Here is a 13,465-nt window from a genome sequence, read left to right as displayed (position 1 = left end):
GTGAAAACCAATCTGCTTGTCCTTGCCCTTTCTAAGTCATTGATTTGTTCCAGCCGATCCATTGAGATTGAAATGTCTTATAATAACTACAGACAAAAAGATGCATGTAAATGAACTTATGTATGCATTGATTTCCTCAGACAGCATGTGGATTGTAGATTTATGAGTGTATGTGTGACCTACAGTATATAATATTATCATAAACAATGTCCTCTCACATCATCATCTTTATCTGTTTTTCCCCCATCTCTCCTCTCCTCTCCTCTCCTCTCCTCTCCTCTCCTCTCCTCTCCTCTCCTCTCCTCTCCTCTCCTCTCCTCTCCTCTGTAGCCTGATGAGCTGACAAATGTTCTGGAGATCAGTAACATTGTCTTCACCAGCATGTTCTCCTTGGAGATGGTCCTCAAGCTCGCTGCTTTCGGCTCCTTCGACTACCTGAGGAATCCTTATAACGTGTTCGATGGCATTATCGTTATCATCAGGTACAGTACAAAATCATTTATGCCAACTTTGAGCACTGTGATCGAAACGGGGATTGCTTTGGGAATGCTCTACCCGCACTCGACTAGCATTACTGTAGAGTGATGCCACATTGGTGCCACGTTGCTTGTGTCCTGGTTGAAAATGTGCCACCTGTGCGTGTTTTGCCCGTGGTCTTGTCTGCGACGCCAAAGCGGCAGCGGCAAACAGCTTTTGTCTTTTGTCCTTTGCACACCCGAGTCCTGGGCGTGTTTGATCTGCCGATGTTCCCCATTCATGGCAGCGCAGTGCTCTCTCTCTGATCCGCATGTCTAATCCACACATGAAATGCACATCAAAGCAGCCAGATCAAATGTTCAGGCCATCACATCATCACATAGATGTTGATCGTACACATCCGCATCTTTCATCTCTCAGTTCCTCGTCCCATGCACCCTTCATCTCTCCTAACCTTCCCCACCCTGTACAATCTGTCTTCTTTCTTTATTCGTTTTTATTTTTTATTCTCAACCTTCCACATTCACAGATGTACGGTATTTGCTCTTTGGCTATTTTCCCGCTTTATAACAACATTGAGGTGGCAGTGGCTCAGGAGTAGAGTGGCCGGTTGAGCAACTGGATGGGAACCATACGGTTCCCATTTTGATCCTCGGCTCCCTCAGAGTTAGTGTTGAAGTGTCCTTGAGCAAGACTCTGAACCCCTAATTGCTCCCGATGTGCAGGTTGGTTCCTTGCATGGTTTCCTCCATGAATGTGTGTGTGAATGGGTGAATTGGTTTTCATGAAATCCCAGGTGGCTAAGAACACTTTTAACGTGTTTTTGAGCTTTGTATTAATTAATAATCATCTCAGTCATATTTACCGTATGCAGGGCTCCCGGTCTAGCAATGCTTGGCTCGAAGTCTCATAGGAAATAAATTCTCACGGCCCGCACACAATGCTGGGGCCGCCCGACCTTTATAGCCCTTTTTCTTTGAATTACGGCTCAGATTGAGCTGGATTGAACAACGCGACAATGTTACCGGCTCAATACTACCGTGGTTACCGCACGGTTAAAATATTAATGCTTCTAAAGACTCTTATGTGCATGGACAATGATCACATTAGCTTTAGCCGATCCTCGCTAGCTGTGTTGGGGTGGGCGGAAGCGGTCTTGTTCTCCAAGCGAAATAGAATGAGAGTCTATGGTGGCAGTAGCAGGTTATGAGTTAATATGTATGTACTACTTTCTTTAGATTTTCTATCTATCTGACCATCTGTCCATCTTACCATCCATCCATCCTCCCAACTCGTCGGTTAGAAACACGTTTGTGTTCTGCTCACATCATCAGCATGGTGTTGTTTGTTTGGTCTCTTGCGTTGTCCAGCGTGTGTGAGATCGTGGGCCAGTCGGACGGGGGTCTGTCAGTGCTCAGGACCTTCAGGCTCCTGAGGGTGTTGAAGCTGGTGAGATTCATGCCAGCCCTGAGGAGACAGCTGGTGGTGCTGATGAAGACCATGGACAACGTGGCCACCTTCTGCATGCTCCTAATGCTCTTCATCTTTATATTCAGGTAAGACAATGGTAGCCGCACGCACGCACGCACGCACGCACGCACGCACGCACGCACGCACGCACGCACGCACGCACGCACGCACGCACGCACGCACGCACGCACGCACGCACGCACGCACGCACGCACGCACGGACGCACGCCCGCACGCACACACGCACGCACGCACGCACACTCTCTCTCTATCTCTATCTCTATCTCTCTCTCTCCCCCTCTCTCTCCCCCTCTCTCTCTCTCGGACTCAGAGGACACTGCTTAGCTTTAACCTTTGTGTGTTCCTTCCTGGCTAAAGTCCTCTACACAGCCAGTCAATAGCTGCAAATTGAATTCCTCAGCCGGTTCCAGAGTATTGTGAAGGCTATTAGCTCTGGATCCAAGATAGCAATCAAACACTTCAGAGTTCAGACTCAGAGAGGCTGACTCACTGACACTGACACGACCGCACAAAAGGCTTGAAGTGTCCTTCAGTACCATCATTGGTCGTATTGCTGTCTCTCTCTCTCTCTCTCTCTCTCTCTCTCTCTCTCTCTCTCTCTCTCTCTCTCTCTCTCTCTCTCTCTCTCTCTCATATGCCATTTCAATTGACTCAGAACCCTGACTGGTATATGATGTTTAGAGTATTGACAGCCGCTCTGCTTTCTTTCTTTCTTTCTTTCGTAGTATCTTGGGGATGCATATCTTTGGCTGTAAGTTCAGTCTAAGGACAGAGTCTGGTGATACAGTTCCTGACAGGAAGAACTTTGACTCTCTCCTGTGGGCTATTGTCACCGTCTTTCAGGTAATTATAGCCTACACAATTGTGATTGTTCATGACTCCCTATAAGTGCAGCTTTTGGTGTGCAAGTTTCTCAGTATGTGTGTGTGTGTGTGTGTGTATGTGTGTGTGTGTGTGTGTGTGTGTGTGTGTGTGTGTGTGTGTGTGTGTGTGTGTGTGTGTGTGTGTGCGTGCGCGTGTGCGTGCGTGCGTGCGTGCGTGCGTGCGTGCGTGCGTGCGTCTGTGCATGTTGTAACGGTTTCCGCTTAGGCTGGTTAAAGGTTTTATGGGTGCCAGGTAGATCTTGTCTACCAGAGAAATGTATTTCTCCTTTTGTTTGAATGAGTTCTTCCTCATCTGGGTTTAACCACACATGAAACCGACACAGGACTTACATGTTAAAATGCAAACCCTTTTACACCAAGAAATAAACACCATAGACACTTGTCAACTCAGTTTCAGTTATTATATGGAAGTTTTAACCAACATAACTCAGTTCATCACAGTTCAAAACAACAGTTAAATCAAAATGTTTGTAAATAAACAAAAAGGAAAATAAATGTCACAATACTCAAAGAAATGGGGTTACGTCCGTAACCTTTCAACCAAAACCATGCGTCAATTAATTTCATGACAACCATTCTGTTCACCATAGGCTTAAGTTGCAACGAATGTTCCAGATCCACGCAACACGCACGCAACGTGAATGTTAATGATCTGAAGTGAGTCCGTCTAACCGAGTAGATCAGCTCTTAATTAGTTTCCAAACAAAACAATAAACAAAATAAGCGCTTGAATTAAAAAGAGGGGAAATACCACCGCTCCGTGCGTGACAGCTGACAGGACAGAAACAGGTCAGGATGCGGGGATCGTTGTTATATTGTGATATTTCGTCCGTTTGAATGGTTGTAGTAGCTCTGCAGAGTTTGATCACACCCCCGAGGCTACGCCACTTTACGGACCAAAACACACGGGACAAACACGGAGAATCGAGGGGCTAAACGCTGACGGTCCTCTCTCTCACTCTGTCTCTCTGTCTGGCTCCACTTCCCACTCGCGCACCGGCGCAATCAACGGGGCTTTTCACAATAGGCGGTTCCCAGGGGTGAGTGACAGGTGTCATGAACAGACGGCTCGGGGACCATTTCGGGCCGTCACAATGTGCACGTGCATGTGCACTTGTGAAGCTAGGAGATTACTTACTTGAGTTATTCCTCTAGGCTCCTATAGGTCTATCTAGCTATTTTGTCTAATCCACCATCGTCTGATCCACCAGCTTTGCTACGTTTGTGCCTCAGATATGTAAAGTTCTGAGTTGCATTGATGTTGTCTCCCTGTAGTTGGTTTGGAAGTTCTTGTTTGTTATTTATTCTCATAGCTTCAGTCTTCTTCACATTGATCTTTTGGACGGTTTTGCTGCCTCTCTGGAGAGTTGTGTTAGCTTTGAATGTTGTTGCAAACTCAAGGTATTCAAGTTTTTAGTGAAGGACGGACCAGTGGATGCCTTACTGGCTAGTGGCCATTGTTGTTTAATCATGATCCAGTCGATGACTGACTGTCAAGAAAATTGTTGGTGACCACTTGCAGCAGTTTTAGCCTATTTACAGACACCATGCGTTGTGAGCTTGCAGATTGGCTTCTTCAGGCATGGGGGGTATATTGTTAATTGTCTTGTCTCTCTTTCAACCCAGTCCTTTTGTTCTTCTGCCTTCAGGTATCAGTTCCACAATGTTAGCATGTACACACATACATACAATACATGCACACACCCCCACAAGTGCACACACACATACTGTAGCATACCTGCAGTTATATCTTCCTTTGTCTGTGTGTGCTTGTGTGCGTGCATGCATGTTTGCGTGCATGTGCATGCCTGGCCCTCAGATCCTGACGCAGGAGGATTGGAACGCGGTCTTGTACAACGGCATGGCCGCTACCTCTCCGATAGCCGCGCTCTACTTTGTGGCCCTCATGACCTTTGGGAACTATGTCCTCTTCAACTTACTGGTGGCCATCTTGGTTGAGGGCTTCCAGGCTGAGGTAAGGACACAGTGATTCAATTACCATGATTCACTAGTCGTGCATTATACCCATGCATGTACAGGACTGTATGGTTGTCGTCTTGTTGTCAATTTGCATTGGAGGTGGACTGTGTATCACCCCCTGTAATTAACTGAAATATTATGCCGCTTAAGTACTGCATCAATAAGATTTCCATTCACTGGAACAAAGGGCACAAATTAGAGATGCAAATTAGAACTGGGTTACTACAGTGTACCTTCAGTGTACCACATTCAGAGCCATATTACATTATGGAATATATATAGGAGGCCTAGAGGAGGCCTATTATGCTGCAGTCACAATGGAAGATACAAAAGAAACAAAGCTACACAGCATACCTGTCGCTTTGTTAGCCTGGAAACCAGACAAATCTGCCAGTGCAAAAACAGATTAGTCTGCATGATTTGATTGATTGATTGATTGATTCTTTATGTAAGTGTCATGCTTCCGAAGAAGCCCAGCCCATATGGACTCACAGGACACTTTTTACAGTTTACATAAACAATGACAATAAACCGACATGACAGTTTGCAAACAATGATCAAGTGAATACCAAACTGACTAATACAACCCAGATCCTTACAAGGCAGATTACATAATATACAACATCAAATAAAATACACCATTAGGCCTGTGACAGGAGACACGTATACCTACTTGAAGAGCTGGGATTGTCTTCTACTCCAGGCTCTAGAAACAAACTGGGCTGTCCTAAAGTAAATACTTCATTATTAAATAACCAGTCTAACTTCTGACCATCATCTTCCCAGAATAGTTCAGGATTCTTTTATTGCAATGCCTCAAATAGTGGAACCCTCAAATCATCATGCAGGGTACAATAAAACATAAATTAAATTAATGTTCTACATCATTTAGGTCACATACGTTACATAATGCATGTTGGGATTGGCTTTAGCTGCCCCTGAGGTTGTGGGGCTGTGGGGTTGTGGGGCTGTGGGGTTGTGGGGCACCAAGGCAGGGCCCAGTATGCAAATATGGGGCAGGTTTATCACCAGAGGATTTATTTGATCTGCCCGTTGGAATGCAGGTTCCACACAGAGATTCCAGACTAATACATATATGCAGTGATATTATTCTGGCCATGCAAGGCTATTACTTTGTAGCTTTGTATCTGAAATTGAAATCTGCTGAACAATTTGTGTAGCTTTTGTAGCAACTACAAACGTCTGATGTATCTTTGTATCTTCATATCGGTGGCTTCCATTTGAAATGAATTGTAGTCTGTATCTTTGTATTGTGTGAACACAGCATTCTTGGTTCTCTCTTTCCATCCTCCTTCTCTGTCCAGGGAGACGCCTACCGTTCCTACTCTGAAGATGACCGCTCGTCTTCCAACTTTGATGAGAGTGAAAAGTTAAACGACTCCCTCAAGCTGTCTGGTGAGGCGACAATGCGTTGCATCCTTAATAAGCATCAGGATATGCCTGCATATGGAAGTACATTACAATGAACAGAGAAGTCTTTGTTCATTTTTGAGGGGAGCTAACCCCTCCTATATAAAGCTTTTGTCCCCACACGTCTCAGATTTGCTCAGATCATGGATGAGTCACTTCACACACGAATATATTGTGAATGGGCTCATGCTGCAGAGTATACGCACGCACGCACGCACGCACGCACGCACGCACACACGCACACACGGGGGGGCGCGCATGCGTGCATGCATGGGGGATCAAGAAGGTAATAGCCATCATGTATTATGGACATGGAGGTACAGAATGAGCTGGAGTCAGAGTGAGAGGCTGACTGTAGAACTGATTGTTTTTATCAGAGGTTGGAGAAATAAGATATCTAGGCTGTGCAAGAGCTTTAAATGTATTTAGTTTAACCTTCAAAGACTCAGCCAAGAGCAGAAACACCTCTTTGTTCACTGAGATACAGCAGGACTATACATGGAATTCACTTTGATGGATAAAAACTGCCAGGCATCAACAGAGCTTCACCAGTAGGGAAGATTTATACAAAATTACAGCCCTATTTTCGTCAGTGCTAAACCCCTTATGCATATACTTTTTTACTATTTTGAAAAACACATTCAAATTGTTCAACTAGCTGATCTACATCAACACCTTGTGAGTTTGTAGATTGGCTATTTGAACTATTCAAAAATGGTTTTCAAAATAGTCAAAAAGTCAAAGAAGTTTAGGGATAAGGGGTTTAGCACTGACGAAAATAGGGCTCCTAGTACAGAATAAAGGGTGTTCCGGAAAGTAAACAAGGTGTTTTAAAACATCTTCTAAAACCATCTGTTAATATTGATGACAGTAGAAAGAAATCAAGTGACTTGTCTTTGTCCTGTGCTTTGCATATCAATTACTTTAACCACAATGGTAGCAGAGCTAAAACATGCATGAATGGCTATTTTAAACTGCAAAACATAACCATTTATTTAATGCATTACTAATCCAATCCAACAATATTATTGTGAAATTGGCCATTCTAAATTTGATGTCAATAATGTTGTATATTTACTTAAGTTAAAATAAGTAGCCTACTTCTTCCACCACTGTTACTGAATTTGATGACTGACAAAAATGTTGTTTTTCTTTTTGCACCAAATATTTGTAATTATATTGATTACTCCATTCTAAATGAATGAGAATACCGGTATATCCATCTATAAATTCACCAAGTCTCTGTCTGTCTGTGTGTAATCCACGTAACTCGAGAACCGTTAGTCCCACCGACTTCAAATTCGACACACGCGTTCCACACCACCGCAGGGGGTGCAGTGCCCGGTGTAGAGTCGATCGGACCCACGGTTGTCCAGAACCGCCCCCAAAAGGCCTCTGCCCAACCGGGCCCCTGCCCAGCATCCATATATGGAGCTGGCCTGTTCTGACCTCACAACACTCCATATTTGGGCATGCCTGACACAGAACTCCATATATAGGAATAAAGGGACACAGAGAGACACATACAGAAATCTGACATCATTCTGACGTCGGGCATAAAAGGGACACAGACATAATATCTGGGTGGGGCAACTTGCATTATTCCAAGTAGGCCAGTGCCCAACGGGCACCGCCGTAGAGGCCCCACAGGCACCTCTCTAGTATATATATCTATAAATGCACCAATTCTCTGTCTGTACGTCTGTCTGTCTGTGTGTAATCCATGTAACTCGAGAACCGTTCGCCCCACTGACTTCTAATTCGACACCCACGTTCCACACCACCGCAGGGGGTGCAGTGCCTGGTGTCGAGTCGGTCGGACCCACGGTTGTCCAGAACCGCCACAAAAAGGCCTCTGCCCGGGCTCTGGACAAGGCCCCTGCACGGGGTCCATATATGGAGATGGCCTGATCTGACATCTGCATATACTCCATGTTTGGGCATGCCTGACAAAGAACTCCATATATGGGCATAAAAGGGACACAGACATAATATCGCGTCTACAGCACCACTGTAGATGCTCTAGTTAATTAAAGACAAGAATGTTCGGGGCAGTGTCCTATAGAGTCGAGGGAAACTATATGTTCGGTAACAGTCTATCATCAATGTTTTCATGGCATAACAAGGGTCTCTCCCCTGCTCAGACCCCAAGATCTGCACCCTGACCCCCAACGGTCACCTGGAGCTGGGCACCATGTTGGGGCAGAGGGCCTCCTACTGTTCAGAGAGGCAGAGCTTCAGCCAGGACTCCAGGAAGAGCAGTGTGAAGAGCCTGGGCAATAAGAGCAGCCTGGAGAGACGCTCACTATCCCTGGTATGCATGTACAATTCACTTGTCTACTGTACTGAAAGTGACACGCAAACTCATTTGCAGACATCCACGATATTATATTGCACATGTGGCCTTGCAAAAACACCGTAACCAATTCAAACCGGGAAAGAATCTGTGTCATTTTAGATTTAAGCTACTGTATAGCACACATTGGTGTTAGTGTTTGAATTTAACTAAGCGAACATTTATAACTCAAGTCCTTGACATGAAAACGTTTGAGCACCACTGATACAGCAACATACTGTAGGTTTTCAGCAAACTGTTTAGATGACCTTTTTAGAATCTGCCTTAATGGGTAAATGTAAATAAGTAAATACCCATGTGCATGCCATGGAGATACCGGCGTAAAGACACAGACAAATACACACAGGCATATGGAGACACATCCAGATTGTGCAGAAACGTCCAAGATTAATGTTAATTAATTCATCATTTGGTTCTACCAGTGGGTGAATGGTTTGCAATGGTTGCAACATTACCGGTTTGATTCCATCCCCAGCCGTGTTACATATGGCCTACTTTTTCCCCCTCTCTGCCCTTATAGCTTTCTAAAGAAAACTATAAGCAAACATTGCCTTAAATAAACATTAAACAAGGCTGTTCAAAGAACAGTCATGGTTTTGTCATAACAATTAATGTCCAACTATAGACAAGGTGTTCATCTGACCCACTGAAAAAGTACTCACAATACTGCAATATAGAAATACTGTTACAAGTAAAAGTCTGGGATTCAAAATGTATTTTAGTAAAAGTACAAAAGTGTTTGTACAATGCCAGCTTGTTTAGAAACCATTTCTATTTCCACCTCAAGGAACCAAAAACACCCCGAAAACTATTTTCACTTGCTCAAGTGGAGACAATGTGCTGGTGGTGATTACTTGATCTGTGGACTGTGTAATCCACCAAGACAGCTGTAACAGAGATGCTATTCAGTTGTGCAAGAAACCTTGCACAACTGAATAGAGAAGTACAGAAAAGTACAGAGTTTCTGTCAGTGACACTCTTAAGAGACCTTTGTTTTTACTACTGGCTATATGCAGTGTAACAAATACAGTTAAACTGGCAAGAAATAGGCCATGCAGTTGCTGAATCTTTGTTACACAATCTACAATAGCCATTTTAAAAGTTTGTTAACAATAGCCAACGGTTTCCATAGAGGAAACAGTTGCTATGTGGTTGCTACCCTGTCACATTCAACAATCTGATTGGCTGCTGCCCAGACTGAGTGGCCGAATCCCGCCACTTTCTGTATCCGTTGTTTCAAATTAAAGCAAATTAAGCTGCCCAGTATTTCATACAGTCTTTAGATTTTTGTTTGATTTAATTGACATAACAAACACATACAGTATATAACACACATTTATTCATTGCAAATGTTGTTGATAACACATTAAACTTAGATAAAAATAATAACCTATTTCTATTGAGATCCAGCAATATACTACCTGTCCTAGACTTACAGTATATTATTAGAATCAAGCCATTTCACCTCAGCCTCTACCTTTGTTTTTCTCTGTCTCTTACCTATTTCTGTCTTTTCACGCGCGCACTCGCGCACACACACACACACACACACACACACACACACACACACACACACACACACACACACACACACACACACACACACACACACACACACACACACACACACACACACACACACACACACACACGCATGCCACAGGAAGCACGGCAACTCTTCACTTATTGTGCTTATTGAACCAAAAGCCAAAGGAGCCAAAAGACACTTCTGTGAGGTCCAACTCAGCTTCTAGTTGCCATGGGAACCTCTATTAATTGAGGATTCTTCTATTCTGTCTCTACCACGATCTGGTGCAAGAGAAACAGAGTGTGAGGAAATTAATTGATTGAGGGAAAGGGAAAAAGAAAAGGAGACAGAGGGGAAAAGATACAATATGGACAGAACATAGAGAAGAGAAAGAAAAGGGGAAAGTATTTATATACCCTATATCATTATCATATAATTAAATGCTCACAGAATTAAATGTTTAATGGTCATGATTCACCAGGAGCCTGGACGACTTGATTCTAAGCTTAAAATACATTAAAAAACTAATATTTTTGGAAATCTCTATGTGAAAAATGAATGGGGTCTGGAACGATGGAACCAGAAAATGTCCTATAATAGCTTAACATGTCTTGTAGGTTTTAATGTAAATGGAGGCGTGGGAAGCCCGACTCAGTTTAAACATCTCTGCCGCTGTCCGCAGGGAAGTTGTTTTGATGGGGGAATTGAACTCGCTGTCAGGCGCTAGAGCCTACGGGGTACGCGGCTATCGCTCCTCCACACCACTGAAAATGCATTATGGATGTAATGTTATATACGTAGTTATTGATCATCCATGTTGCATACTTTGGTTAACGTGCTCCCTCTGGGTGAGACTCAGTGTTCAGATCATGTGGTGTGTGTCTCCATACTACTCAGTGTTCAGATCATGTGGTGTGTGTCTCCATACTACTCTGGGTGAGACTCAGTGTTCAGATCATGTGGTGTGTGTGTCTCCATACTACTCTGGGTGAGACTCAGTGTTCAGATCATGTGGTGTGTGTCTCCATGACTCAGTGTTCAGATCATGTGGTGTGTGTCTCCATACTACTCTGATGATCACAGTGGCTTGTGACTCTTCCAGCGTCGCAGTTCTGCCTACCACAACTGGGGACGCCCCGCCCCTCCCCCTCTCCCTCCTCAAACCACATGGAGCCGCAGGTGAGATTCAGCCATCGTGATTTGGGGTGGTTATTGCATTAATGAATTCTTAATAACTTGCATTAACCCTTAATGGGGATAGGTCGATATCTCTGTTATTGTTCAAATCCCTGTGTGAGCCATTTGAACATTTGATTGGAGTTGAGTGGAGTGGAACTTTCTTTATTGGTAGTTGGTTAATCTTTAATGTAAAGTAAATTAATGGCTTAACGGGTCATGTTCCCTCCAACCTCCACTTGCAGGTCTAGTTGGAACAGCCTGGGTCGGAGGAGGAGCTACTGGGCGGGGGGCGGAGCCCCCGTGGTGGGCGGCAGCCTCCGCGTTCACAGCACGCATTCCTACGCCTACGCCAGTGAGCAGGAGTTGCTCCTCTCCAACCTCCACCACCCTCTGCTCCCGCACCACGCCCCGCCACCTCCCCAACTCCTGTCCAGGCGATACGCTCCCAAGAGGGACCGGCGGGCTCTGTCGCTGGAACTCCCAGAGCTTTCGAGGGGTGGTCTGGGCCCGCCCCCGGCCCACCCTGACCCCGCCAGGAGGAGTGCCACTGGGTCGGGTGCGTCGACCACCACCGGGGGCCTGGGAGGTAGCGGGAGTGGAGGTGTGGATCACCGCGACTGTAATGGCAAGGCCCCGGGCCCGTATCTTCTGGCTGAGGTCTTCCCGCAGGTCGACGCACAAAAGGACCGGCCAGATCTGGAAGAGGAGATAGACTATGTAAGTAAGACATCTCTGCTGACTTTGTTAAGTAAAAAGAGGCCATTAACAATAACATCTCATATATACTTGCCGTACAGTTGTATACAGTATGTGCTATTCCGCGATGGACCCGAATGATCACATGATCAAAGCATCAGCACAAACTTGACTACAAAAGCAGGCAGAGACAATGCCATTTCAGCCTAGTTGGCCTTCATTAGGGCATAATACAGATTTTCAATGAATAGGGGGTTGCAGGGTACATGGCATGGTGTGTTTATAGTATTATTACAGTGGCAAGGTATTGCAATTTATCCTAGTGTGTGCGTGCATGTGATTGTCATGAGACTTGGAGGGACTGATCAGTCATCAGTATGTTATTGTTTCCTCATTAACTTTTAGGTTGATGAGGTCAAAGGCACAGGTCACAAATCAAGTGCTATAAGTGTGACTCTTATTCAAATAATTTGAGAATGTGTGTACAGTACAGTAACTGTAACAATTTTGTGGGAATGATTAGCAGGCTGCGATGAGCAGTTGACATTTATGTTGAAAAGGTCTTAGCCCAAGTTCCTAATCAAGCAAGGCTAATGTCAAAATCAGGAACGAATCAGGATGGGAATGGATGATTGTAGTTGTTGTTTTGCCCTTTCTCCTTGTTTCACTCCCTCCCTTGTCCTTCCAGTCCTTGTGTTTTCGTCTTCAGAAGATGATGGAGGTCTACAAACCAGGCTGGTGTGAGAACAGAGAGAACTGGTCCGTCTACCTCTTCTCACCACAGAACAAGTGAGTTGATCTCACTGACCTCTGTAACGTAAACTGCCAAATCCAATGTCAATTTAACTCTGAGGACTGTAGTTTTGAGGGCAGTAAGATGTCACACTGAGTGCAAAGCACATTGTTTCCTTGGAGTTCCACTCAGGCATTATCGAATTGTCTTCTTAATTTCCTTTTCCTTGAGTAATTTCCGTCCCTGATCAGATAGGGTCCTCGCCACTTGGCTCAACATCCGGGAAGTCAAGAATGCAGTTGTCCTATTTGCGATTTGGGTAACCAGGGGTTTCTAACAGAGTTGACATATTAAATATCTGAAACATTTTCTAAATATGAATTTAAGCATGTGCTACTTGTGTCAGTCATGCTAGTGTTAATTCACTTCACTTCTTCTGCAGTTGATTTTGTCGACTAAAACAATGAGGAGAAATGTTTGTCGAAGGCCCTTTTTCACTGAAACTAAATACAATCTAAGCTATGATGATCTAAACTAAGACGATGACAATTTCGTCAACATATAAAAACTAGACTAAAATATTAGGGAGGGACTAGTGGAGAAGAGATCCAGTAGAACCAAAAGAGAAGTAATTTTAGTTTTGGTTTCGCTCATGTGTTGCACTCTGAAAAGAGATCTACAAGCTCACAACGTGTCGCATCGTAGATCGG

At 44.4% G+C, this 13,465-nt stretch overlaps 1 protein-coding gene across 1 annotated transcript in view; it reads left to right on the top strand.

Annotated features, from left to right (window-relative positions):
• Positions 1 to 13,465, top strand: part of LOC306921294 (voltage-dependent T-type calcium channel subunit alpha-1I-like) — a gene marked incomplete at both ends in the record, with an annotated part of 148,815 nt that overhangs the window by 63,605 nt on the left and 71,745 nt on the right. Inside the window, 9 exons of the mRNA XM_079498403.1 lie at positions 331 to 482; positions 1,848 to 2,033; positions 2,694 to 2,811; positions 4,672 to 4,827; positions 6,158 to 6,248; positions 8,408 to 8,577; positions 11,250 to 11,326; positions 11,569 to 12,043; positions 12,711 to 12,811. Of these exons, the coding sequence (XP_079354529.1) occupies positions 331 to 482; positions 1,848 to 2,033; positions 2,694 to 2,811; positions 4,672 to 4,827; positions 6,158 to 6,248; positions 8,408 to 8,577; positions 11,250 to 11,326; positions 11,569 to 12,043; positions 12,711 to 12,811 (1,526 nt within the window). The remainder of the gene's footprint in view (positions 1 to 330; positions 483 to 1,847; positions 2,034 to 2,693; positions 2,812 to 4,671; positions 4,828 to 6,157; positions 6,249 to 8,407; positions 8,578 to 11,249; positions 11,327 to 11,568; positions 12,044 to 12,710; positions 12,812 to 13,465) is intronic.

This window comes from Electrona antarctica (genome assembly GCF_951216825.1).
Source record: "Electrona antarctica genome assembly, chromosome: 4".
NCBI lineage: Eukaryota > Metazoa > Chordata > Actinopteri > Myctophiformes > Myctophidae > Electrona > Electrona antarctica.
The sequence above is the reverse complement of the archived record's forward strand: the minus strand, read 5'-3'. Positions and strand labels throughout refer to the sequence as shown.